This window comes from Erpetoichthys calabaricus, chromosome 16 (assembly GCF_900747795.2).
Source record: "Erpetoichthys calabaricus chromosome 16, fErpCal1.3, whole genome shotgun sequence".
NCBI classification, from domain to species: Eukaryota; Metazoa; Chordata; class Cladistia; order Polypteriformes; family Polypteridae; genus Erpetoichthys; species Erpetoichthys calabaricus.
Window position 1 is genome coordinate 92,568,122 of NC_041409.2, and position 27,195 is coordinate 92,595,316.

The following is a 27,195-nucleotide window of genomic DNA, read 5'->3' on the forward strand; positions in this document are numbered from 1 at the left end:
CATTTTCCTCCAGGGGAGCTGCCATCTGGTGTCCAGGGGGAGGCAGTGTCCTAAAAAGCCTGCTCTTCCTCCTTCTTTCTGTTTCAAGACTGAAACGCCGGCCGTCCATCACACAGGGTAATATGGAGACACAAGATGGTGCCTGCAAATGTGATGTCAATGTAGACTATAAAACAAAGGAGTGAATGGCCAGAGCTGCCCGTCAAGGCTGAGGCTGTGCAGGCAGAATTAAAGGTAGGAATAAGCCATCACCAATTAGACTAGCACTCAGTCCCACAATTTTTCCAGCCTTGTGCCCCCCGCTACAAGTTTAAGACAGGTTTGAAATTATACTTTTATTATGGAATAAGATGCCAAAAATGCAAAAGAGGGACATGTGTGGGGTTCATAGACAGACTTGGGGTGACTTCGCCGTCAGGGGAATATTCATTTGCAGAGACTTGCATAGCAAGAGCTTTCAGAACATGAGAAAGCTGACATCATGAAAAAGTATTCAACCCACATCAGTAATTTCATATATAAGGAGTGCAGCCTGCTGATGTTCTGACATGAAATCAGAAAGAAACATAATGCGCTGAACATACGTGGGAGTTGACTGGCAGTAAGAATTGATGGAGAGCACAGCAGAGTCCGCATTAGTACAGTAGGCGCAGAAGAGTCGGCTATAAAAGAATGAAATGGGGGCACAGCGGACCTGGAGAGTGGGATGGAAAGGGGACGGAACTTCATGGAGTCTTACAGATAGACCCGGGGGGAGAGAGATAAGGTCATGGAGTCGGAAATTTTTCCATATGCAGAGTACAGTGAAATTCTTAACTTGCATGTGCTGATGAACACACAACACGTCGCCACACTGCGCTGCCATGATCTGTGGTTTTTACTACTTTACCTTCTTATATACAGTAGAATAACTAACTTCTTATGACCCAACTACTACTGCTTGCTTTCTATATTTGTAAAATAACAAAGCCTGTATAAAACTGTACCAATCATTCAAAGTTACCAGCACTCACTGAGGCAGTGTGAAGTCTGCCTCTCATTAGGTTAGGGTTAGGGTTAGCTGTAACATTTCACGGTGAGCGGCGGGACGTAACGTGCAAGGACCCCGAGTAGCAGCTTGTAAGGTTCTTGCCCTTAAACAGTGTTATAAAATAAATTCGTCAATCACATAAACGGCCAAATAACCAAAAGAAATATGCATTGGGTGGTAAGGATTACCTGCAGAAAATGATCAAAGCAGCTGTTTACGATCTGAAGATTATTAAAAAGTGCAGGCTTGCTGACCATTTTCACCGTTTTCACACACAGATAGATGGAAAGTGAGTTCCGCAGAAATGGGTGCCACTAAAGTCAACGGATGATCCACAAGACATGAATATCAGGGTTCTTGGGATGTCAGCAAGGCCAGGGTTAAGTCAAAGACTTTTGTTGCCGTGTCAACCATACGCAGGGGTGGGCAAAAGTAGCTTTTCAGTTGTGAGTATGCAAAACACAGAGTTTATTCTTGTGTGTATGTACTGTATATAGTCGTGTTTAAGTTCTCCTGCGAATAAGTCGGGCCTTGATTTTACTGTATAATTTCTGGTATTTTATAATGTCGGTCGTATAAATCGAATGCGGAAAACTCACGCTATTGGTACAAGGGATTACGATATGCTAACGCCCACCTGAGAGAGGAACCACGGAGCACACGGCCTTTATTTTCTATGTATTGTGCTTACGTTGACCACACGGTAATACCCGAGCTATTCTGAAGCAACGTTTGCACTGTTTTGTGTTTTTTGTATCTCACACCCTCATACACCTTTATCGTAAGAGCATCCCTTATCTACGATGGAGCGTTCGATCAGAAGAAAATATGTAGCTGGTTTTAAATTAAAAGTCGTTGAAGCGGCGAAAGAAATTGGTAACTGATCAACCTATCAGAACAGGAGTGGAAGGTAGCAATGCAGAGATTTCACTCAAGCTCCATATGTGCAAAGCATACAATTATTCAACTCAAAATTATATATCGAGCACATCTGTCTCGCTTAAAACTGTCCAAAATGTTTCCAGGGCGAGATCCAACCTGCGAACGCTGTAATCAAGTCCCAGCCTCACTGGGTCACATGTTTTGGGCCTACACCAAATTAACATCATTCTGGACCAAAGTTTTTAAGCGCCTTTCAGTCACCCTTGGTGTCCCAATCCCTCTTAAGCCAGTAACAGCTGTGACTGGTGGGCTCACAGAGGGGCTTACAGTGGAGAAGGACAAACAAACTGTGATTGCCTTCACTTCACTAACCCTAACCCTAACCCTAATTTGCACTTTAAGATTTACTGCTAATGTAAAGTGCCCCTATAAATAAAATGCATTATTATTATTATTATTATTATTATTATTACACTATTGGTGCGCAGACTTATTTTGCTAAACTGGAAGAATCCTAACTCTCCTCTTTTAAGTCAGTGGGTAACTGATGTTTTATATTATTTGAAATTGGAAAAAATCAAATTCTCACTTAGAGGATCTGTGCACAACTTTTTCAAAACCTGGCAGGATCTGATCAATAATATTTTAGAATAAGCTTTTAAAGCGCTGAGGAAATAGATTCTCTTCCTTTATCCGCCTATTAAACTCATCAATTTATTTATTTTTACTAGCTTTAAGTTTTACTCCGTTGGCCATGCTCTCTTTCTCAGGGGTGGGGGTTGATTTGTTTTCAATCCTATTTTTTGTAAAAATTGATCTATTTGTATGGAATAATTACAATAAAATCAATAAAATTTTAAAAATAAATAAATAAAAACAAACTGGTAACTGCACTGCTCCAACAAAGTTGGATGTGTCTGTGAAACTGGTGCAAGATTGGAAGAAGCAAGATAATGTTAAAAAAAAAAAATTTAAGTGTCGCATTTTTGAACAGACGTATAAGTCGGGTCTGATTTTCTGATTGATTTTTCAGGTTTAGATTTGAATTTGTCTTGGATGGGTAGCACAGATAATAACTGATAGGTCTGCTTGAGGGTGGCATGGTGGCACAGTGGTAGTGCTGCTGCCTCGCAGTAAGGAGACCTGGATTCGCTTTTCGGGTCCTCCCTGCGTGGAGTTTGCATGTTCTCCTCGTGTCTGCGTGGGTTTCCTCCCACAGTCCAAAGATATGCAGGTTAAGTGCATTGGTGATCCTAAATTGTGTGTGTGTGTGCTGGGTGTGTGTGTATGTGCCCTGCGTTGGGCTGGCAACCTGCCTGGGGTTTGTTTCTGCCTTTCACCCTGTGCTGGATGAGATTGGCTCCAGCAGACCCCTGTGATCCTGTGTTAAGATATAGCGGGATGGATGGATATTTTAAATTTCTTGGTATTAACATCTCTGAGGTTCTCATGTGAACCTAAGGGGGAAGGCCAGCAGTGTTTATATTTTCTCACACCCTCATACACCTTTATCGTAAGAGTATCCCTTATCTACGATGGAGCATTCGATCAGAAGAAAATATGAAGCTGGTTTTAAATTAAAAGTCATAGAAGTGACAAAAGAAATTGGTAACTGTGCTGCTGCAACAAAATTTGATGGGTCTGAGAAACTGATGAGAGATTGGAGGAGGCAAGAAGATGTAACAAAAAAGAAAAAAGTGTCACATTTTTAAACGGGCATAGAAGTCGGGGTCTGATTTTATGATTGATTTTTTGGGTTTCAAGACCCGATTTATACACAAGTATATACAGAATTTATTGTATTATTTACAATAATTGAGTTAATAAAGCTAGTATTCCTATTGAGTGTGGAAAGATCAGCCCAGCTACAGACAGAGACGCAGACCCACAATGTCCAGAACACACACTCTTTATTTTTCTTTTCTCCTATGCACAGCACAGTGCACAAATTTCTTTCTTTCTTTCTTTCTTTCTTTCTTTCTTTCTTTCTTTCTTTCTTTCTTTCTTTCTTTCTTTCTTTCTTTCTTTCTTTCTTTCTTTCTTTCTTGCTGCCTTCACTGCACCACACACAAGCTGTGTCCACCACCTCCTGACTCCAGCTCTCTGAATGGAGTGAGGCGGCTCCTTTTCTACTGCACTCGGATGTGCTCCAGGTGCTCCCTGATGGCCTTCCTGCAGCACTTCCTGGCGTGTTCCTGCATGGGCACCCAGAAGCACTCCGAGTGCACCTGGTTCCTGTTCCAGCAGCACTTCCTAGTGTGGCAGAAGTGCTGCAGTCCATGGCTCTGGAACCATCCGCAGTTCCCCACAGGATTGAGCTTGATTAGGCCTGAACATGCTTTGCATCAGGTGGATGACCGCTTCTGAAGTGCAGGTGGTATATCCTATTTACTGCTGTACTTCTTTTATACAATATGTCTCAATGAAATACCTGAAAAGAAAAAAGTGAAGGTCTGTGATTAGCAGAACATTTGAATGGTGATTTTTGCAAAAAGACACTCAGTTTTACAAGTGACTGGTGTAGCAGAATGAGAAGACTAAGAAGCCAGAGAATTAACTAATGGGCCTCAATAACAACTAAACAGGAGAGTGGTTGGAGTGCTGATGGTGGTTTGAGACCATTTGAATTCTCCAGTGGCTTCAGTATCATCCAGTCACCCCTGTAAGGGGTAAACTCGGAGATATGCAGGTTGTGAGCAGCACTAGACCTTTTCTCTTGGTTCTGTTCAATAAGGGCGCGCACAAAAAGGCGAGCTTCAAAAGGGCGACCTCAATTGGGCGCAGCGAATAAAGGCAAACGCAACAAAATTATTACTGAAAATTTATTAGATAAAGGCAATGACTGCACGTATAAAAAGGCGAAAGCAAGAATATTAAAACATCCAATTAATTAATGCATGAACTTCTAACAAACTATTTCTAAAGCTCTCTATATTTCGTTGTTTTCTGCTCTTACTCATTGTTGTGTTACACTTGAAGCTGTAGATTACAGTATGTGCAATGCCACGTAGATATTTTATTATTATCTACTATTATTATCTATCTATTATTATCTAAATTATCTACGAACGCCTTTATTCGCCGCGCTCAATTGAGGTCACCCTTTTGAAGCTCGCCTTTTTGTGTGCGCCCTTATTGAACGATACCTTTTCTCTTCATTCTGTACACCTCCAACTACAAATACAGGGTCAAATACCGTTAATAACGAATACCAAAGTAATGAAGTTTTAAGAAGACAAATACTTTTTATGGGCCTGGACAAACGTTTATAGATAGATAGATAGATAGATAGATAGATAGATAGATAGATAGATAGATAGATAGATAGATAGATAGATAGATAGATAGATAGATAGATAGATAGATAGATAGATACTTTATTAATCCCAATGGGAAATTCACAACATCATGCTAAATAAGTTTTGTTTTAACAAAGTGCAAATTCAGTATAACAAACATTTAAAAATGGCCACCGAAGATTATTTTTTGTTACGCTTCTATGGTATACTGATGAACAATTTTTATCAATCTACACGTTTCAAAGGCTTTTATTGGCAAATACATCGAATTTATGTAAAGAGTCAATATGGCAGTGCTGACCCTTCTTCTTCATAACCTCTACACTCCGCTCTGCCATGCTGGATATCGGCTTCTGGACCAAATCTTGACTGATGCTGATCCATTCTTGCCTTTTTAGTGCTTGGAGTTGATCACAATTTGGAGGGCTTTTGCTTGTCCACCCACATCCTGACCACAGTTTCTCAATGGGATTAAGATCTGGGGAGTTTCCTGGCCACAGGTCCATACTTTCAATGTTGTGATCTCCGAGATACTTCATTGTCACTTTTGTCTTGTGACATGGTGCTCCATCAAGCTGGAAAATACACAGATCATCGTCACCAAATTACGCCTGGATTGTTAGGAAAAGTTGAGCTCAGAGGACGTTTTCACGCCATTTTTTATTTATGGCAGTGTTCTTGGGCAGAATTATGAGTGGGCTCACTGCCTTGGATGAGAAGCAGCCCCACACATGGATTGTCTCAGGATGCTTCACTGTTGGCACAGTGACACAAGACTCACGGTAGCATTCACCTTTTCCTTCTCCAGATGACCCAAAGAGTCGGAAGGAGGATTCATCCGGAAAAATAACTTTGCACCGGTCTTCTGCTGTCCAGTCCTTGTACTTTCTGCAGAATTTCAGTCTGTCCTTGATGGGGCTTCTTTGATGCCCTTCTTGACGCAAGGCCATTGTCCTAAAGTCTTTGCCTCACTCACACCCACCTGGTGCCAACACTGAGTGAGCTCCGCCTTGGTGGGCAACTTGATTCTGTAGCTGACTTCTCAGGAGGAGACGAGCCTGGCACTCACTGGACACTTTTAGCTGATCATTTTGTGCCAGGGCCAAAAGAAGTAAAAATGGGTTTTTGTGATAAAGTGGACTTTTTATGCAATGAATCCATATGCCTCTGATCTCTCTGCACAATAATATAAAAACAACGTAAATCACCACCACAAAAACGGAAGCCGCTGTGAAAGAATCTTCAAATAAAGAACGAAGAGTTCACAACACAAAGTGTTGGGGACCGTCCCCGACACAAAGTAGCAAAATAAATGATCAAAACAAACCAAAGAGGTAACATTTGATGATGCTTATATTACAAAATGGCGTTTTTGTACAGTTGTATTATGGGAATAGGAAATGGTTGGCAGGAGGTGACGTTGCAACAGGAAGCGGAAACAACATCGTTTGATGAAAACCGGAAGTGATGTCCTTTGTAAATGTTGGAAGTGACGTCGGCTCATGTGACCGGAAGTGGCATCGTGGTGGCCATTTTGAAAACTGGAAATGTTGATGTTTATTTTTCCTTGGTTTTTCTGTTGAGAGAAGAGATTCCGGTAAGTACCATGTGACAACCCTTCAACTTGTGATGTTTCACTCACCTTTAGGCTTTTTGACTGCCTTCCTAATCGCATGTGTGTGACACCGCAAATTTTGCAAAACACAACATTTGTGTCACTGCCACAACTGTTGGCCACTACTGGAGTACCCTTAACACAGCGTGGAATCGTAAGCGGCGCCACAGGAGGGAGCCCCAAGGGACCTGTGCTCATCTCCGACCCATACCTTTATATTTCATAAGACCATTTAGATTTCATCCATCTGCAGTTATTTCCTAGCATAAGTAGGCTAAGACATCATTGGGTGCCCAGATCAGTGGAAGACCCCCTCCCCCCACCAGCCCACACACAGGAAAAGGGGTAATGTTGGGAGTGAGGAACCCAAAAAAGCTTCAATCAACCCACCCTGCACCCATCTACTTTTCTAACTTGTTTATCCATTTCAGAGTGGCAGGGAGCCAATGCCTAACCCAGAATGACTGGGTACAAGATGGAACCATCCCTGGACAGGGCACCAGACCATCACAGGCACACCTAACTCCGACTGAGTATGTTTATTATATAACCCTAAAAAAAATATATATGTTGGACTGGGTGCTGTGGGGTCCATTGCAGTAGATGTAAGCAGTTCAGTTTACTGTACATCTAGAAAGCCGTCTCCAGACATCTCTTAAAATGTGTTGCTTGAGCTTTTCACAGATTTTGCTGCATTAATTAAATGTGCAGATACTGTGGGGGCGGGAAACTAGAACTTACCATTTGTCATGTTTAACAGATGCACATGGAATTTCTGACTCGGGTAAGCCTTCAAATTGTTTGTTTTAAACAACTACTCCATCTTGTGCATATGTGGTGACTTTCATGGTTTGCACTTTTTATCCTCGTACGCTTTTACGTATTGAGCATTGAACCCTCCTGGTCCACTTACAGTGGTGTGAAAAACTATTTGCCCCCTTCCTGATTTCTTATTCTTTTGCATGTTTGTCACACAAAATGTTTCTGATCATCAAACACATTTAACCATTAGTCAAATATAACACAAGTAAACACAAAATGCAGTTTTTAAATGGTGGTTTTTATTATTTAGGGAGAAAAAAAATCCAAACCTACATGGCCCTGTGTGAAAAAGTAATTGCCCCCTTGTTAAAAAATAACCTAACTGTGGTGTATCACACCTGAGTTCAATTTCCGTAGCCACCCCCAGGCCTGATTACTGCCACACCTGTTTCAATCAAGAAATCACTTAAATAGGAGCTGCCTGACACAGAGAAGTAGACCAAAAGCACCTCAAAAGCTAGACATCATGCCAAGATCCAAAGAAATTCAGGAACAAATGAGAACAGAAGTAATTGAGATCTATCAGTCTGGTAAAGGTTATAAAGCCATTTCTAAAGCTTTGGGACTCCAGCGAACCACAGTGAGAGCCATTATCCACAAATGGCAAAAACATGGAACAGTGGTGAACCTTCCCAGGAGTGGCCGGCCGACCAAAATTACCCCAAGAGCGCAGAGACGACTCATCCGAGAGGTCACAAAAGACCCCAGGACAACGTCTAAAGAACTGCAGGCCTCACTTGCCTCAATTAAGGTCAGTGTTCACGACTCCACCATAAGAAAGAGACTGGGCAAAAACGGCCTGCATGGCAGATTTCCAAGACGCAAACCACTGTTAAGCAAAAAGAACATTAGGGCTCGTCTCAATTTTGCTAAGAAACATCTCAATGATTGCCAAGACTTTTGGGAAAATACCTTGTGGACTGATGAGACAAAAGTTGAACTTTTTGGAAGGCAAATGTCCCGTTACATCTGGCGTAAAAGGAACACAGCATTTCAGAAAAAGAACATCATACCAACAGTAAAATATGGTGGTGGTAGTGTGATGGTCTGGGGTTGTTTTGCTGCTTCAGGACCTGGAAGGCTTGCTGTGATAGATGGAACCATGAATTCTACTGTCTACCAAAAAATCCTGAAGGAGAATGTCCGGCCATCTGTTCGTCAACTCAAGCTGAAGCGATCTTGGGTGCTGCAACAGGACAATGACCCAAAACACACCAGCAAATCCACCTCTGAATGGCTGAAGAAAAACAAAATGAAGACTTTGGAGTGGCCTAGTCAAAGTCCTGACCTGAATCCAATTGAGATGCTATGGCATGACCTTAAAAAGGCGGTTCATGCTAGAAAACCCTCAAATAAAGCTGAATTACAACAATTTTGCAAAGATGAGTGGGCCAAAATTCCTCCAGAGCGCTGTAATAGACTCATTGCAAGTTATCGCAAACGCTTGATTGCAGTTATTGCTGCTAAGGGTGGCCAACCAGTTATTAGGTTCAGGGGGCAATTACTTTTTCACACAGGGCCATGTAGGTTTGGATTTTTTTTTCTCCCTAAATAATAAAAACCACCATTTACAAACTGCATTTTGTGTTTACTTGTGTTATATTTGACTAATGGTTAAATGTGTTTGATGATCAGAAACATTTTGTGTGACAAACATGCAAAAGAATAAGAAATCAGGAAGGGGGCAAATAGTTTTTCACACCACTGTAAGTGTTGTAGGACCAGAGTCCATTCCCACAGCATTGTAACGGGGTGCCAGTCCCTTGCAGGGCCTCACACTCTGTGACTCATTCAAACTGAAAGAGTGTTCTGCATGTCATTTACAGATTAGTGTGGAAATAAAGCATAAACCTCATTATATATTCATTTAGGGCAGTCGTAATCAATGCGATGGCAGGCCCTGAGCTGCTGGAATTTAAATCCCCAAGCGTTCTTTTTCAGCTTCCACCTCCTGCTCACTTTTTAACTCTAATGGCCTTGTGGAAGTGAGTGTGTCCTATTCATCCAGACCTTGGATAAGCACTGGACCCCCCCCCCCCCCCCACCAAATCATGAATGGAATACGTATATGTTCTTAATACGGATAATAAATAAATACAACTTAATGCTGAAGGGGAAATTCCCACCTCCCAAATGGCAGACTGGAAAGGTTTACAACAAATAGGCTGTGGAAGAAATGAGCTTCACTCCTTATGGCTGCTCTGCTGCGGTTTTGCTTCTTTAGATGTTCTCTTGCTGCTACTCAACGTATGTGTTTTGTCTTGGTAGAGAAATATATTACTCTACTTTCCCCTTTTGTGTTATTAATATGTAGTCTTTGTCAGAATGCCTCAAATCTCCCAGACTTACCACTGTTTATAAGGTATTATACTTTAGAACTTCTCCCCACCTTCTCTTCTACATTTACAGTCATATGAAAACGTTTGGGAACTCCTCTCAGCCTGCATAATAATTGACTCTCCTTTCAACAATAAAGATAACAGTGGTATGTCTTTCATTTCCTAGGAACATCTGAGTACTGCGGTGTTTTCCGAACAAAGATTTTTAGTCAAGCAGTATTTAGTTGTATGAAATTAAATCAAATGTGAAAAACTGGCTGAGCACAAATGTGGGTCCCCTTGTCATTGTGCTGATTTGAATGCCTGTCACTGCTCAATGCTGATTACTTACAACACCAAATTGGTTTATGAGCTTGTTAAGCCTTGAACTTCATAGACAGGTGTGTCCAATCATGAGATATAAAGGTATTTAAGGTGGTCAATTACAAGTTGTGCTGCCCTTTTGACTCTCCTCTGAAGAGTGACAGCATGGGATCCTCAAAGCAACTCTCAAAAGATCTGAAAACAAAGATTGTTGAAAGGCTACAAAAATCCATCTCAGAGGTTTAAACTGTCAGTTTCTGTAACTGTAAGGAATGGAATCAGGAAATGGAAGGCCACAGGCACAGTTGCTGTTAAACCCAGCAGGTCTGGCAGGCCAAGAAAAATACAGGAGCGGCATATGAGCAGGATTGTGAGAATGGTTACAGACAACCCACAGATCACCTCCAAAGACCTGCAAGAACATCTCGCTGCAGATGGTGTATCTGGACATCATTCTACAATTCAGCGCAATTTGCACAAAGAACATCTGTATGGCAGGGTGATGAGCAAGAAGTCCTTTCTGCACTCACGCCACAAACAGAGTCACTTGTTGTATGCCAATGCTCATTTAGACAAGCCAGATTCATTTTGGAACAAACTGCTTTGGACTGATGAGACACAAATTGAGTTATTTATTCATAACAAAAAGCGCTTTGCATGGCGGAAGAAGAACACTGCATTCCAAGAAAAACACCTGCCACCTACTGTCAAATTTGGAGGAGGTTCCATCATGCTGTGGAGCTGTGTGGCTAGTTCAGGGACTGGGGCCCTTGTTAAAGTCGAGGGTCGGATGAATTCAACCCAATATCAACAAATTCTTCAGGATAATGTTCAAGCATCAGTCACAAAGTTGAAGTTACGCAGGGGTTGGATATTCCAACAAGACAATGACCCAAAACACCGTAACCGTATATACCAGTGGTTCTCAATCTGTGGGGCGGGTCCCCCTAGGGGGGCGTGAAGATGTTATAAAAAGAAAAATAAGAATCAAAAATATGAAAAATACATCTATTGAAACCAAAACAAATTAACTTAAACAACATTCTGATACTAGAAAAATAAATATAGAGTTAGATAAATGTCAATAAAAGTTAAGTAGGTATAATAAAATATGTATCTATGATATATCATTAATTAAAAAAGAACAAATTGGTATTAGTGGGCTCCTTTCAAAAAAACATTAGGGAGGGCGCGATTAAAACTGTTATGAAAACTCGGGTTGCAAATACTTAAAGGTTGAGAAACGCTGGTATACACTCACATTATAAGTCGGGTCTTGAAACCTGAAAAATCGACCATAAAATCAAACCCCGACTTATATGCCCATTCAAAACCGCAGTTACCACTTTCTTTCGCCGCTTCAATGACTTTTAATTTAAAACCAGGTTCATATTTTCTTCTGATCGAACGCTCCTTCGTAGATAAGGGATGCTCTTACGATAAATGCGTATGAGGGTGTGAGATACGAAAAACACAAATCAGTGCAAACGTCGCTTCGGAATAGTTCGGGTCTTACCGTGTGGTCACGTAGGCACAATACAGAGAAAATAAAGGCCGTGTGCTCCGTGGTTACTCTCTCAGGTGGGCGTTAGCATATCAGAATCTCTTGGACCAATAGTGTGAGTTTCCTGCATTCGACTTAAATGACTGACATTATAAAATACCAGAAATTATACAGTAAAATCAAGCCCCGGCTTATCCACGGGAGAACTTATCCGCTAGTATATGCGGTAACTAAAAAAATGCCTGGAGCAAAGATCTTGTACTACAAAAAAAAACAAGTTCTTAGGAAATCGGTGCAGTTCTTTCAAGTTTCCAGGTTTCATTTCATTGAAGTAACCCTTTTATATTTTATTGTGTTAAGTCAAACCTTTTTCAAGCCTCATGTCTGGAACTGTTTGCTCTTGGATGCATTTATTTCATTATTTCTTTCACATGGCACAGCAAGTGGGGTGACAGTGCCAATCGAAACACAGTAATTGTCTGGTGGCTTTGAAATCGATAAGACCGACAGACAGAAGAAAGGAAGGGTTACAGATTAGGTTGTGCTTCTTGGTCCTCGTTGTCAGACATTTGACTAAGGATGGGCACCATAAAGTTGCATTCAAGAAGAGTTAAGGATGGAGGCCTATATGAGCGTTTTACTTTGTGCCATTTACTTACATATTTTAAAGTGTGGTGGGCATATGTCCAAATGCGTGAAAGACCAGGCAGTGCGATGGACTGGCACCCTCTTCAGGGTTTGTTCCTGCCTTGCCCCCAGTGATAGGCTCCCACCCCAGATTCTGGTCTGGATTAAGCAGGTTAGAACAAACTGAAATCGGCAAATCGCCTTCTCTTATCATGTCATGTCATTTACTTTTATAAGGTGACCCATTGTTCGCTTGTCACATTATTGGCCGGTACACCCAAAGCGAAGACAACTTCAGCCAAACATGTCTGCTCCATCAAAGATTGGAAGACTTTCGATGCGGGGTACCGTCCTCCTTCTCTGTGATATGCAGGAGAAGTTCCGCCCAAACATTGTCCACTTTGGAGAGATTGTGTCCAACGCAGCGAGGCTTCTGCAGGTAGGAGAATCTGCCCATCTCTCTTTTTATTTTACTGCCTATGCACCACTGATATAATTCTTCATTTTTTTTTGGGGGGGGGGGTCTATTGCAGGCTTTTCGAATACTGGGGCTTCCTCATCTAGCAACTGAACAGTACCCTCGAGGTCTTGGTCCAACCGTGCCTGAGCTTGGGGCACAAGGCGTTCCGACTTTCTCCAAGACCACTTTCTCAATGTTGACTCCTGAGGTTGAAGCAGAGTTGAGCCGTGTTCCAGATCTCAAAAGAGCAATCCTGTGTGGAATCGAGGCCCAGGCGTGCATTGCGGTGAGGGTTAACAAAGAAAAACAATACATACATTAGCCCTAGTGCATAAGGTTGAGGACACCGGGGTTAAAGTAAAGCAAAAACTAAAAAGTAGCCCTATCAATAAATTATTAACATAAGGGCCCTAAAAAGTAAAAAAGGTTAAGCTAAGGACTGAGGAAGAGAAGACACTAGACAATAGCATAACATTTACTAAACACTAGGGTTACCCAATGGCCAGGGTTAAGGAAAAGCCCTAAGGACAACTACTTAAGATTAGGGCCTAAAAACAAAGTTGGTTAAGATAAGGACTATGGGAGGGGAAGACCCTATACAATCTTCTTCTTCTTCTTCTTCTTTCGGCTGCTGCCGTTAGGGGTTGCCACAGCAGATCATCTTCTTCCATCTCGTCCAGTCCTCATCATCTTGTTCTGTTACACCCATCACCTGCATGTCCTCTCTCACCACATCCATAAACCTTCTCTCAGGCCTTCCTCTTCTCCTCTTTCCTGGCAGCTCTGTCTTTAACATCCTTCTCCCAATATACCCAGCATCTCTCCTCTGTACATGTCCAAACCAACACAATCTCGCCTCTCTGACTGTCTCCCAACCGTCCAACTTGAGCTGACCCTCTAATGTCCTCATTTCTAATCCTGTCCATCCTCGTCACACCCAATGCAAATCTTAGCATCTTTAACTCTGCCACCTCCAGCTCTTTCTCCTACTTTCTGGTCAGTGCCAACGTCTCCATCCCATATAACATAGCTGGTCTCACTACCGTCCTGTAGACCTTCCCTTTCACTCTTGCTGATTCCTGTCTGTCACAAATCACTCCTGACACTCTTCTCCACCCACTCCACCCTGTCTGCACTCTCTTCTTTACCTCTCTTCCAAACTACCTGTTACTCTATCTATCTATCTATCTATCTATCTATCTATCTATCTATCTATCTATCTATCTATCTATCTATCTATCTATCTATCTATCTATCTATCTATCTATCTATCATCATTTTCATCTTTTGGTTGCTCCCGTTAGGGGTCGCCACAGCAGATCATCTTGTTCCATATCTTCCTGTCCTCGTCATCTTGTTCTGTTACACCCATCACCTGCATGTCCTCTCTCACCACATCCATAAACCTTCTCTTAGGCCTTCCTCTTCTCCTCTTTCCTGGCAGCTCTATCATTAACATCCTTCTCCCAATATACTCAGCATCTCTCCTCTGCACATGTCCAGGCCAACGCAATCTCGCCTCTCTGACTTTGTCTCCCAACCGTCCAACTTGAGCTGACCCTCTAATTTCCTCATTCCTAATCCTGTCCATTCTTGTCACACCCAATGTAAATCTTAGCATCTTTAGCTCTGCCACCTCCAGCTCTGTCTCCTGCTTTCTGGTCAGTGCCACCGTCTCCAGCCCATATAACATAGCTGGTCTCACCACCGTCCTGTAGACCTTCCCTTTCACTCTTGCTGATATCCATCTGTCACAAATCACTCCTGACACTCTTCTCCACCCACTCCACCTTGCCCGCACTCTCTTCTTCAACTCTCTTACAAACTACCTGTTAATCTATCTATCTATCTATCTATCTATCTATCTATCTATCTATCTATCTATCTATCTATCTATCTATCTATCTATCTATCTATCTATCTATCTATCTATCTATCTATCTATCTATCTATCTATCTATCTATCTATCATCTATCTATCTATCTATCATCATTTTCGTCTTTCAGTCACTCCCATTAGGGGTTGCCACAGCGGATCATCTTCTTCCATATCTTTCTATCCTCTGCGTGTTGCTCTGTTACATCCATCACCTGCATGTCTTCTCTCACCACAGCCATAAACCTTCTCTTAGGCCAGCGTTTCTCAACCTTTAAGTATTTGCGACCCAAGTTTTCATAACAGTTTTAATCGCGCCCCCCTAACGTTTTTTTGAAACCCTAATAAAATTTATTCCTATATTTTTGCTGCCGATACACTGCTACAAGTTTAAAATTTACCTACAAATAGTGAAAGTACGCCACATATGGCAACATTTACGCCCCACAGTTTGAGAACCGCTGTCTTAGGCCTTCCTCTTCTCCTCTTTCCTGGCAGCTCTATCTTTAACATCCTTCTCCCAATATACCCAACATCTCTCCTCTGCACATGTCCAAACCGACGTAATCTCGCCTCTCTGACTTTGTCTCCCAACCGTCCAACCTGAGCTGACCCTCTAATGTCCTCATTTCTAATCCTGTCCATCCTCGTCACACCCAATGCAAATCTTAGTATCTTTAACTCTGCCACCTCCAGCTCTGTCTCTTGCTTTGTGGTCAGTGCCACCGTCTCCAACCCATATAACATAGCTGGTCTCACTACCGTCCTGTAGACCTTCCCTTTCACTCTTGCTGATACCCATCTGTCACAAATTACTCCTGACACTCTTCTCCACCCACTCCACCCTGTCTGCACTCGCTACTTTACCTCTCTTCCAAACTACCTGTTACTCAATCTATCTATCTATCTATCTATCATCATTTTCATCTTTTGGTTGCTCCCGTTAGGGGTCGCCACAGCAGATCATCTTCTTCCATATCTTCCTGTCCTCGTCATCTTCTTCTGTTACACCCATCACCTGCATGTCCTCTCTCACCACATCCATGAACCTTCTTTTAGGCCTTCCTCTTCTCCTATTTCCTGGCAGCTCTATCTTTAACATCCTTCTCCCAATATACCCAACATCTCTCCTCTGCACATGTCCAAACCGACATAATCTCGCCTCTCTGACTTTGTCTCCCAACCGTCCAACCTGAGCTGACCCTCTAATGTCCTCATTTCTAATCGTACCCATCCTTGTCACACTCAATGTAAATCTTAGCCTCTTTAACTCTGCCACCTCCTGAAGATCCTATATAATAACTTAACTAATCCTATGCATAGGGTAAAAAGAGAAACAAAAGTGAAAGAAAGTCCTACAAATACAATCGTAAGATTAGGGCCTTCAAAAGAAAAGGGTTAAGATAAGGATTGGGGAAGGGGATGCACTATACAATCCTAAACACATAAACAAAAAGAATCCTAAGGTTTACTGAGCCAACTAGTTAAGAAGTCTGTTGCAGATTGTACAGTAAGCCTTTTAATGTTTTGCTTTAGCTTTGGACAAATCCAAACTAGGAATTTCCAGAGAATTGAGTAAATATGCAATCTGTGTATTCAATACAGACACCTCCTGAACAACCAAAGGAGACATTTGGGAGAGAAGTTTTTGTTTTTTTGGCCATAAAATTAACTGAAGGCTATAATTTAGAATTTAGAATAGCTAAAGATGATTGTTTAACACAAGGGCCAATTATAAAACACAGCACACGGTGAGGACCAGCAGCCAGTTAAGGAACCCTGAACTGCACCCCTGGTGTAAAACAAAGAGAAAGAAACGTGATAGATACAGAACTGGAGGAGAGCCTTGCTCCCAGTCTAAAAAGGGAGAGACGGCCACCTCACTGGTAGAAGAGCAGCCAGCCAGGTGCAGAACTGAAAAGCAATTGACCATTGTCTGCCAATTTGTGAGAACTGCCCCCAGGTTAATGTGAGAGAGAGAGACACACACAGAGAGATGACTACAAGGTACAAACAGAAAGACCACCGCCGTCAAAGAGCAACCAGCCAGGTTAAGAACTGACACCAGACTGCCTGCCAATTGTAAAAACGTGAGAATGAGAGAGAGAGAGAGACCCCCTGTTAGGTACAGAATTGAGATGGAGGCTCCTGTTGGTAGAAAACTGACCGGGATGTGCCTTCTAACTGTCTGGTGCGGTGGTTCGAGGAATTACAGGTCGATACAATTCACAGCTCTTTGGGGTGCCAAGCTGGCTGTCTCCATTATACAAAGTAAGACGATGCTTGATGGCATTTAACACGCATATAAACAAAATAAGGTTGTCCCACAGTGATTGGGTAGATAATGTGTCTCTCAAGGCTCTCAGTCAGCTGGTGAAGCTCTTCTTGATTGCTTACTCCGTAATTGACATTTTCCTCAGGATGGTCTTGAATTTATAGCCCAGGGAGAAGAAAGGGTGGAGTTAGTTGCCCTCAGTGGGTGGTCTTCGCGTGCTGCAGAATAAAGAGAAGACAAGGTAGTTAACTGAGGCAGCGCCCCCTCTCGGCTTGGGAGGATTTCACCTGCCTGTGAGGAACTTGGAAGGTGACCCTGTGACACGTATGACACTGGCTTAAAGGCGAGAGAGATGATTGGAAGATACAGAATAGAAAGAGAGTGCCACCAACCAGAATCGGAAAAGAGACTGAACTGCTTGCCAGGAGAGTGAGGTCCCCATCAGGTATAAAACTAAGAGAGGGTCACAAACCAGCATTAGCCGTCAGCTGGAACACAAATGCCCAGCTGGTATAAAGAGAGATGAAGAGAGAGCTGTCCAGCATATACAGAACTGAAAGAGGGCCACCTGCCAAGTAGAAAACAATGAGAGACTATAATGCCAGGTACAGAACTGAGAGAAGCCTGGCAGGTAGAAAGCCGACAAACAGATGATTCTTTAACACTCGGAGGGCATCTGCCAGATACAGTGCAGAGAAAGAACTGTTTGCCATGTAGAAGACAATGAGAGAGCTGCCTGCCAGGTTCAGAAAACTGGTGCGGGTAGAAAACGGACCGGGAAATGCCTTCCAAGTGTGAAAGAGTAAGCTGCCAGGACACAGAAAAATGAACAGAAGGAGAGCCGCTATCAAAAAATCTATCAGCCAGGTTACGAACTGACACCAACCTGCATTTGTCTTTGTCTTTCAGCTGCTGCTCTTGCCACTGTGGATCATCTTGTTCCATATCTTCCTGTCCTCGTCATCTTGTTCTGTCACACCCATCACCTGCATGTCCTCTCTCACCACATCCATAAACCTCCTTATAGGCCTTCCTCTTCTCCTCTTCCCTGGCAGCTCTATCCTTAGCATCCTTCTCCCAATATACCCAGCATCTCTCCTCTGCACATGTCCAAACCAACGCAATCTCGCCTCTCTGACTTTGTCTCCCAACCGTCCAACCTGAGCTGACCCTCTAATGTCCTCATTTCTAATCCTGTCCATCCTCGTCACACACAATGCAAATCTTAACATCTTTAACTCTGCCACCTCCAGATCTGTCTCCTGCTTTCTGGTCAGTGCCACCGTCTCCAGCCCATATAACATAGCTGGTCTCACTACCATCCTGTTGACCTTCCCTTTCACTCTTGCTGATATGACACTTTCTGAAGCCACTCCGCCCTTCGTGTAGTCTCTTCTTCTCCTCTCTTCCAAACTACCTATCTATCATCATTTTCATCTTTTGGTTGCTCCCGTTAGGGGGTCGCCACAACGGATCATCATCTTCCATATCTTTCTGTCCTCTCCATCTTGCTCTGTTACACCCATCACCTTCATGTCTTCTCTCACCACATCCATAAACCTTCTCTTAGGCCTTCCTCTTCTCCTCTTTCCTGGCAGCTCTATCCTTAACATCCTTCTCCCAATATACCCAGAATCTCTCCTCTGCACAAGTCCAAACCAACGCAATCTCGCCTCTCTGACTTTGTCTCCCAACCGTCCAACCTGAGCTGACCCTCTAATGTCCTCATTTCTAATCCTGTCCATCCTCGTCACACCCAATGCCAATCTTAACATCTTTAACTCTGCCACCTCCAGCTCTGTCTGAGCTCCTGTCTTTTTGTTACTGTGGACAACAACACAAAACTGCTTGCCAGTTGTAAAAAAGAGAGAGACCCCTGTTAGGTATAGACAGCTGGCATACTGACCAGGAGATGCCGTCCAGGTGTAAAAGAGTCATCTGCCAGGCTCAAGATAAAATGATAACTGCAAGGTACAGAATGGAAAGAGAGTCACCTACATTGGTGTGAATGAGCAATGAGCCCGATTAAGACCTCCCACAAGCCCCCAAGTGACTTAGTTCCTAAACAGAGTTGGTCATGCTTTTAATAATGCAGCGTGGCATTTCTTATTCTTGATTTCGGCATGGGATTTGATCGGGTCCTCCTTGTTCATTTCAGCAGCGAGGGGTCCCCCTAGTTCTTGATCGTTTCATCGGGCAAGGGTGGGGTTTCTCTTTGGCTCGTGATGCTCTATCGTTTCATCACATGGGTATGGGGTTTAATTAATAAGGTCGGGGATTTTTAGAAAGTCCCCTTGCCATCATGAGTTCCTAGGTTCACCCCCAAAATGCCCTAATGGTAGATGCGCCCCTGCTGCCAGGTGTTAAACACGGAGAAGCTGAGGCCTGCAAGGCAGAGAACTGAGAGGGTGACATTAGCCAGCACTGTCTGATAGATGCAAGACTGGGATACAAAAATGCCTGTCTGGTATAAAGAGGAAGAGAGCCATCCTTTAGATACAGAACTGAAAGAGGTCAGACGACTCCCAGGGAGAAAACAATGAGAGAGCAACATGCCAGATACAGAACTGAGAGATGTTTGGCAGGTTGAAAACCAACAGAGAGATGCTTTCCAAGTGTAAAAGTGTCATCTGCCAGGTTTAAGAAAGATAGCTTGCAAGGTAAACAACAGAGTGCCACCTGCCAAGTGTAAATGATTGGGCACACCAACCAGAACAGAGTCTGAACTGCCTGAAAGGTGTAAAAACTGAGAGAGAGTGAGACCGAGAGAGAGAGATTATGCCTGTTGGAAATGCGAGAGTGTAACCCTCAGGGTACAGAACTTGGAGAAACAGGTCCCTTCTGGGTATAGGACAAGGAGAGGTGTCAGGTGAAATACAGAGAGAGAGAGCACCTGCTAGGTACAGCAAAAAGAGTGGGAACTGCAGGAGGGAAAAGAAGATCTAGTCAGGTAGAGAACTGGGAGAGACACCTGCCAGGATGAAAAGAGAGCTGCTGCTGTTTGCCAGGTAGAAAACTGAGAGGGTAACCAGCCTTACACGAGAGGGTAATGTGTTGGGTACAATAAGGAGGGCAAGCAGCATCTGCCAGGTGTACAAAACAAGAATTAGATGGGTGCTAACGTCCTGTTTTGGTACCTTCACATTTTGCAGGTGGTATCTATAAATCTGTTTAAGTTTGGTGCCACACATCTCAGCTTTTCTCTCCTCCCAACCCCTTCTTTGTGCCCTTTTGATCTTCTTTGACCTTAAAGGCACCCAATAGTTTACCCATCTGCCATCTCGCCAAACATCAATTACCAGGCTCCTTGTTCTAAAGCTGCTCTGCTCCGTAGCTCAGCCTTTCTGGCTCACATTCTGCCTATCATTAAGGAGAATACATGGTACAGCGGATCATCTTCTTCCATATCTTTCTGTCCTCATCATCTTACTCTGTTACACCTGCATGTCCACTCTCACCACATCCATAAACCTTCTCTTAGGCCTTCCTCTTTTCCTCTTACCTGGCAGCTCCACCTTCTCCCAATATGCCCAGCATCTCTCCTCTGCACATGTCCAAACCAATGCAATCTCGCCTCTCTAACTTTGTCTCCCAACCGTCCAACCTGAGCTGACCCTCTAATGTCCTCATTTCTAATCCTGTCCATCCTCGTCACACCCAATGCCAATCTTAGCATCTTTAACTCTGCCATCTCCAGCTCTGTCTCCTGTGCCAGCGTCTCCAACCCATATAACATAGCTGGTCTCACTACCGTCCCGCAGACCTTCTCTTTCACTCTTGCTGGTCCCCCGTCTGTCACAAGTCACTCCTAACGGGAGCAGTCAAAAGAAGAAGAAGAAGATGATTGCCACCCTGCAATCCTGTCACACTGCCATAAATGTTAACTTTGTGTTTCTTTAGTGTACAGCGCTTGACCTGATGGAGAGAGGCTTGCAAGTCCATCTGGTGGCAGACGCCTGTTCCTCACGAACGTAAGACCTCCATTTTTAATGTTGGGTTTGTTGGCCTTCTGCATTTCAGCTCAGGCCCACATGTTTATCCAAGACCATTGTGGGTGACTTCTCGCCATCTTTTATTATAGATATCTGGTTGTCTTTAAGAACACTATGGGATCAAGTAGATGGTCTCATGTTGTAATGATTGTCTATTTGATCACTCTGGCGCTTTGCTGACCTTTTCTGTCTACAATTGAAGATCCCACTCAACCCACACCATCTTGTAATAACTTCCTTCTGTCTTGGTTTGGGGTCCTTGCTTTTCTTACCTCCAATTTATGTCATAGTCAGGTGGACCAGATGATCGCCATGACCATGCTGAAACAGAACGGAGCCTTTCTCACCACAGTCGAGGGTGCCATGCTGCAGCTCGTGCGGGACGCGGCTCACCCCAATTTTAAAGAGGTATGTGTGCAGGAACACTGAACTGAAGTGTACAGTGGGTGATCCCAAGTGTTATAAAAGTGGACAGAGATAACCATAAAGCACAAGTAATGTTTTATATCGCACGTTTCTATAGTATGGTTGATAGTCCTGTTGCCTCATAGCTTCAACATCAGGGGATCACATCACAAGGTCTGAATGTGACTGCATTGGGTTTCCTCCTAAATCCTAAAGACACACGTTATTAGGTTGCTTAGAACCTCTAAATTTTCCCCCCTTGAATTTATGAGTGGGCCCTGCAATGGACTGGTGCCCTATTCAGTGTTGCCCCCTGCAAAGGCGGCATTGGATTACATTGGAAACAAAAAATGGTAGTGAGCATCACAACCAAAGAGACTTTACAAATACAGGACTATAGTACGATTGTTACCCAAAATTTTAGGATTCATGCACCTTCAGGTCAAGTGGCTCACAGAGCATCACACAGCGGATTGGAAGCCCAGTGTCTCCGTCGCTGGGCCAGGACACTAATACAAGTAGAGTCTGAATTCTGGGCTGCATGTGTGTGGGGGTCCACGCTGGCAGCGGGCTAGGAGACCTCTTTGGTAATTTGGTAAGGCAGTGTGGTATAGTGGTTAAGGCTTTAGACTTCAAACCCTGAGGTTGTGGGTTCAGATCCCACAATGTGTGACCCTGAGCAAGTCACGTCACCTGCCTTTGCTCCAATTGGGGGGTTTGGGGGGGGACAAAAGAAATGTAACCAGTTATGTCATAAATGTTGTAAGTCGCCTTGGATAAAGTGAATGTAAAGTTGGCTCTCTCCTTTTCCCCCCTTCAGATTCAGCAGCTGATCACTAAGCCTTCGGCGGACACTGGCCTTCTCTCATTTTTTCAGAGCCCCCTGTCTGGATGAGCTGCTCGTCTGTTAAACTGTCTTCTGTTTAAATGTTAGCCAAAATAAATGTCCTGTGGGCAAAGTGGATGACATTGCTGTGTGGTGCCGTGGTGCTTGTTTGGTGCATCTATCGCACTACTGTGGAAAAAACTAAAAGGGAACCAATTTCCAAGTCAGTGGCCCGGTCACCATGTCTCCATGCAGTCTGTGTGTTCGTCTCATATCTATGTGTTGTTTTGTCTCCTCCTCTGGGTAATCTTTTACTTTTATACCCCAAACACACTTATGTTCACTTGATCACCCTAAATTATTCCAGTATGAATGAGTGTAGGGGTGACGGTGAGAGTATCCGCGCCTCATCAGTGGTCAGCTGGAACGAACTGTGGGTCCCCGTACCCCCAAATTGAATGGAATCTTTTGAGGGTGACTTTATTTTTTTTAAACACGTGCTTAAATAAAACAAAAATGTCAAATTTATTTTTCATTACTCAGATTGTGGAAAACCCAACTAGCAAATGTATGAGCTCTCTGCATTTGCCAATTTTGAAATGTATGATGCCGTTTAAAGCAACCAATTGCGTGGATTGCCAAGTCACACGGTTTATGATTGTGTGTTCGCTTCCCAGGTCCTCCCTGTGTGGAGAGCGCTTTGAGTAGTGAGAAAAGCGCTATATAAATGTAAAGAATTATTATTATTATTATGATGCGTGTTGCTCTTCCTGCGCTGTTTTTGAGCAGCTCTCTCACTGTCACTTTCTTCTCTCCGCTTATAACGGAGCAGGATCCAAGTCTCCCACAATACACCAAGCGATGGCTGCTATCTGATGCTGTGATGTTCTGACGGCTCAACTGGAACAATAAGGACACACGGCTCAGTCAGTTTACTTATCTCCTCAATATCTCCTCACTCTGTCAAATGACTAGGTCTTGATCTACTCACAGAACCAGTGGGGGCCACAACTTTCCTCCAGGGGGACAGACAGGGAATTTAGTTTTTCTTTTGTGTGCGTTACTCCTAAATATTATGTGGACCACTGGAGCATGTACAGCCGCCCTAACCCAACACAGACAGGCAGAGACACGAGTTCAGCACAGCACGCGTTTATATACGGCTGAGCAAGTGCATCTACTGTACCTCACTCCCCAAAGTACAGCACAGTCCATAGAGCACCACAGCTCAATTCACAGTCCTTCCGCCTCCACCCCATCCTCACAAGCCTTCGTCCTTCTTCCTCCCGACTCCGGCTCCCTGAATGGAGTGAGGCGGCTCCTTTTATGTTGGCCCTGGGATGGTTCCAGGTGGCTCGTCGACGGGGCCTTCACCACACCTGGGAGTGATTCCAGGTACAAAGTAGGGCTCTGCAGCTCCCCCTGGTGGCCAACACGGAATCCAACAGGGCTGTGCCAAACTCCAACTCCCAGCATGTCCTGCGGGAATCCATGGTGCCACAGCCGCCCAGGAGGGATGCCCTGTAACGTCCTGGGGAAGGTAGTGCCTTGCAGATGCCTTCTCCCCTTCCATTCAGCTGGCATCCCAGCTGGGTAATGGCCCATCATAACCGATCTATCAAAATGTCCTTTCCTAGCAGAAGCCTACTGGCCTACATGTACTAGGCCTTGACATGTCTGAGCTCAAAAAAAGGCCACAAACACTCAAACAGCAGCTCATTATAAAAGTGGTGCACAGCAGGCCATCTCTAAATGCACCAGTGAACTCCGCCGAGGTTCAGATCTTATCCATTAAGCACAGGAAGCTACCACAGCTGGGTGATTGAAGACTGAAAGTAATGCCCCTTGATCTGTCAAATTTCGGTTTGTGCTGCAGACGGTGGGGTCAGATTTTGGTATAAACTCCATGAGTCCATAGAGCCATCCTGTCCTGCATCATTAATGTATGTTACTACTGTCTAGAGTGTAGGTGTGGGGCATACTGTCACATGTTAGGCCTCCTATTACCAAGCTGAGTGTCGCTTCAATATCACACCTTACATGAGCTGTCGTGCTTTAGCCAGGAGTTCTGCCCTGACTCAAAATGTACTTGTAAGTATCATTATTGTGTATAGTACTAGGGTGTTGTACCATGTTAGCCATTATGAATGTAGAGAAACGCCAAGCAAAATGACCCCTTTTATTGGCTAACTAAAAAGATTACAATATGCAAGCTTTCGAGGCAACTCAGGCCCCTTCTTCAGGCAAGATGTAATCTTGCACATCTTCCTTTATCAATTATCCCGGAAGTATTGCGGGCTTCCGAAGTACTTCCGGGTTGACATCATCATAATATCCCCCTGGTTCTTGGTGAGCTCCCCCTGGCAGCACCCATAGTACCCAACAGGGCTGAAGAGGCGGACTCCATGTTCCATGCTGCCCTGTGGGAATCCGAGGAACCATTTCCATCCATGGAAGCTGCCATCTAGCGTCCCGGGGGATGTAGTGCCCTAAAAAGGCTGTCTTTTGTTGAGGGACGTCCCGACTGGACTGAAATGCCGGCCGTCCCTCACAATATATATACAGTATATATTGTGAAAGGAAATGCCTTGACACAGGAAAAAGGTTTGGGGCAGCCACCCGTATACTTGAATAAGGCTACAAAGAAATGAAAATTGGTAGTACAGTTGTGTACAGATAAAGTCCAAAACTGAACTGAGTTCGCAAGCGGAAGAGTGTCTGGTATTTAAGGCAGGTGGGTGGAAGTGATGTCAGAGGGGTTGGAACAGGAAGTGATGTTGTCATAGCCAGAACCAGAAATGATGTAATTGAATTAAATTAAATTGAATTAATTAAACCCGGGTTTAGCACAGTTAGAGCGGACAGAGATGCAAGTACCTTAATACACGGTGGTGTAACTCTGGACATGTTAACGTCAAAATCTCCACTTGCTGCAGGGACATCGAACTGTTGGCCGTAAGTTTACGTCCCTATTACTTGCCCAGAGAGTTTGGACACGTCGTTGTTATTGTATACATCCCAACTCGGGCAGACGTGGAGTCAGCGAGTGACATCATCCATTCTGCTGTTGCTAAATTACAAACGCAGCACCCAGAGGCGCTTGTGCTAATTGCTGGAGACTTTAACCATGTGACGCTGGACAAAACATTACCTGCATTCTCCCAGTATGTGGACTGTAACACCCGGGGAAATAAGACTATTGATTTACTTTTTTGTGAATTTCCCATTGGGATTAATAAAGTATCTATCTATCTATCTATCTGAGGCTGGGACAGGAAGTGACATAATCGGTGCCAGAACAGGAAGTGATGTCACCGTGGCCGGAACTGGAAATGACATCATCGGGTCCAGGCAGAACTTCCCATGTTTTGTCTTCAGGAACAAAAGAGACAGGATTACTGTACCCCGCCACCCCCTGGCTTGGCGTTGAATTACCTTGTTTTGTTGCTTTCAGCTGCCTGCGTTCCATTCCAACTGAACTAGTGTGGTGCTGAGGTGTCACCCGTTGTATGGCTGCACTTGAGTCCTAACCTGGGATCCTGAGTTGGTTTGTCATGTGATGGGTGCGGCAATGCGCTGTATCAGCACCTGCTCCTAACCTCTTCCTCCTCCATGTGCATGTGTGTGACTATATATCCATCCATCCATATTCCAACCCGCTGAATCCGAACACAGGGTCACGGGGGTCTGCCGGAGCCAATCCCAGCCAACACAGGGCACAAGGCAGGAACCAATCCTGGGCAGGGTGCCAACCCACCGCAGGACACACACAAACACACCCACACACCAAGCACAATTTAGAATCGCCAATCCACCTAACCTGCATGTCTGTGGACTGTGGGAGAAAACCAGAGCGCCCGCAGGAAACCCACGCAGACACGGGGAGAACATGCAAACTCCACGCAGGGAGGACCCGGGAATCGAACCCAGGTCCCCAGATCTCCCAACTGCGAGGCAGCAGCGCTACCCACTGCGCCACCGTGCCGCCCGTGACTATATATATATATATATATTTTTTTTTTTTTTTAAACCCTTGTCTATTAACCATGGCATCCAAGAAGAGTGTGGAAGCAACAAAGCCGAAGAGGAAGGTTGTAGTATCGACGATTGAGGCGAATAAGGTACTTATTGCGAAGCATGAAGGTACAGTAAAAGCAATTTTCATTTTATTATACGGTTGTAAGAGCCATTTTCCTAGTTCTATAAGATTCATAAATATTTTACTAAGATGACAATGCATAATCTGTGGGAGGTTCTTAAAACCCCCATAAGTAGAATTGTATTGGTATATTCTTGCCATTTCTAATAGCTTTGAGTAAACGTTATTCTTCAGTTAGTGACCAGCCTTGCCATGTGTAAGGTGTAGAAGACATAAGGTTTTAAACTGTGTCTCTCGTGCCTACAGGCCTACGGGCCTTTTGAGTGTGTGAAATAACTCTTAAGAAAACGGCGCTTATTTAACTACTGTGCCGTACATTTAAAGCGTACAGAAGAAGAAGCTAAGAATCCTTAAGTATAGAAAGAAGAAGGAAAGAACCTTTAAGTACAGAAATAACTAAAGTTTCTCAAGAAAAGCTAAGTTTAGAGAAGTTACATTTTTTCTTTGTTTTTGCCTTTTATTCTACGTGTGTAACTATTTTTTCCTTTATTCTTGTGTGGATTATTTGCATTTAACTTTCACTAAATAATTTTAAAACAAACTTTTGGACTGAGAGATTTCTTTCAGCACGCGTTTTACCCGTGCTCGATCTCGCCTTATACTTCGGCGGCTACAACGGTATTTACATATTTATTGTTTTCATGTTTTACTTTATGCATTTAATTGTGCCATTTTTGGCCATAAATTATGTGTATTCGCTGTTTAAGTTTATCGATATGGGTATTGTGTATGGTCTGGGAACGGATTTATTCACTTTCCATTATTTCTATTAGGGAAATGG

General features: G+C 43.7%; 1 protein-coding gene across 3 annotated transcripts in view; it reads left to right on the forward strand.

Moving 5' to 3' along the window:
• isoc2 (isochorismatase domain containing 2) overlaps nt 1-22,398 on the forward strand; it is a 30,659-nt gene extending 8,261 nt beyond the window's left edge. For 2 of the 3 annotated variants that reach the window (XM_028821610.2, XM_028821608.2), the window contains exons 2-6: nt 12,659-12,860; nt 12,955-13,167; nt 20,933-21,003; nt 21,315-21,432; nt 22,250-22,398. In XM_028821610.2, the coding sequence (XP_028677443.2) occupies nt 12,726-12,860; nt 12,955-13,167; nt 20,933-21,003; nt 21,315-21,432; nt 22,250-22,324 (612 nt within the window). In that variant the 5' untranslated portion in view covers nt 12,659-12,725 and the 3' untranslated portion in view covers nt 22,325-22,398. Of the gene's footprint in view, nt 1-7,335; nt 7,360-12,658; nt 12,861-12,954; nt 13,168-20,932; nt 21,004-21,314; nt 21,433-22,249 lie in introns of those variants that run through there. The other variant, XM_051919836.1, reaches the window with a different exon arrangement.
• The last annotated feature ends 4,797 nt before the right edge of the window (nt 22,399-27,195 follow it).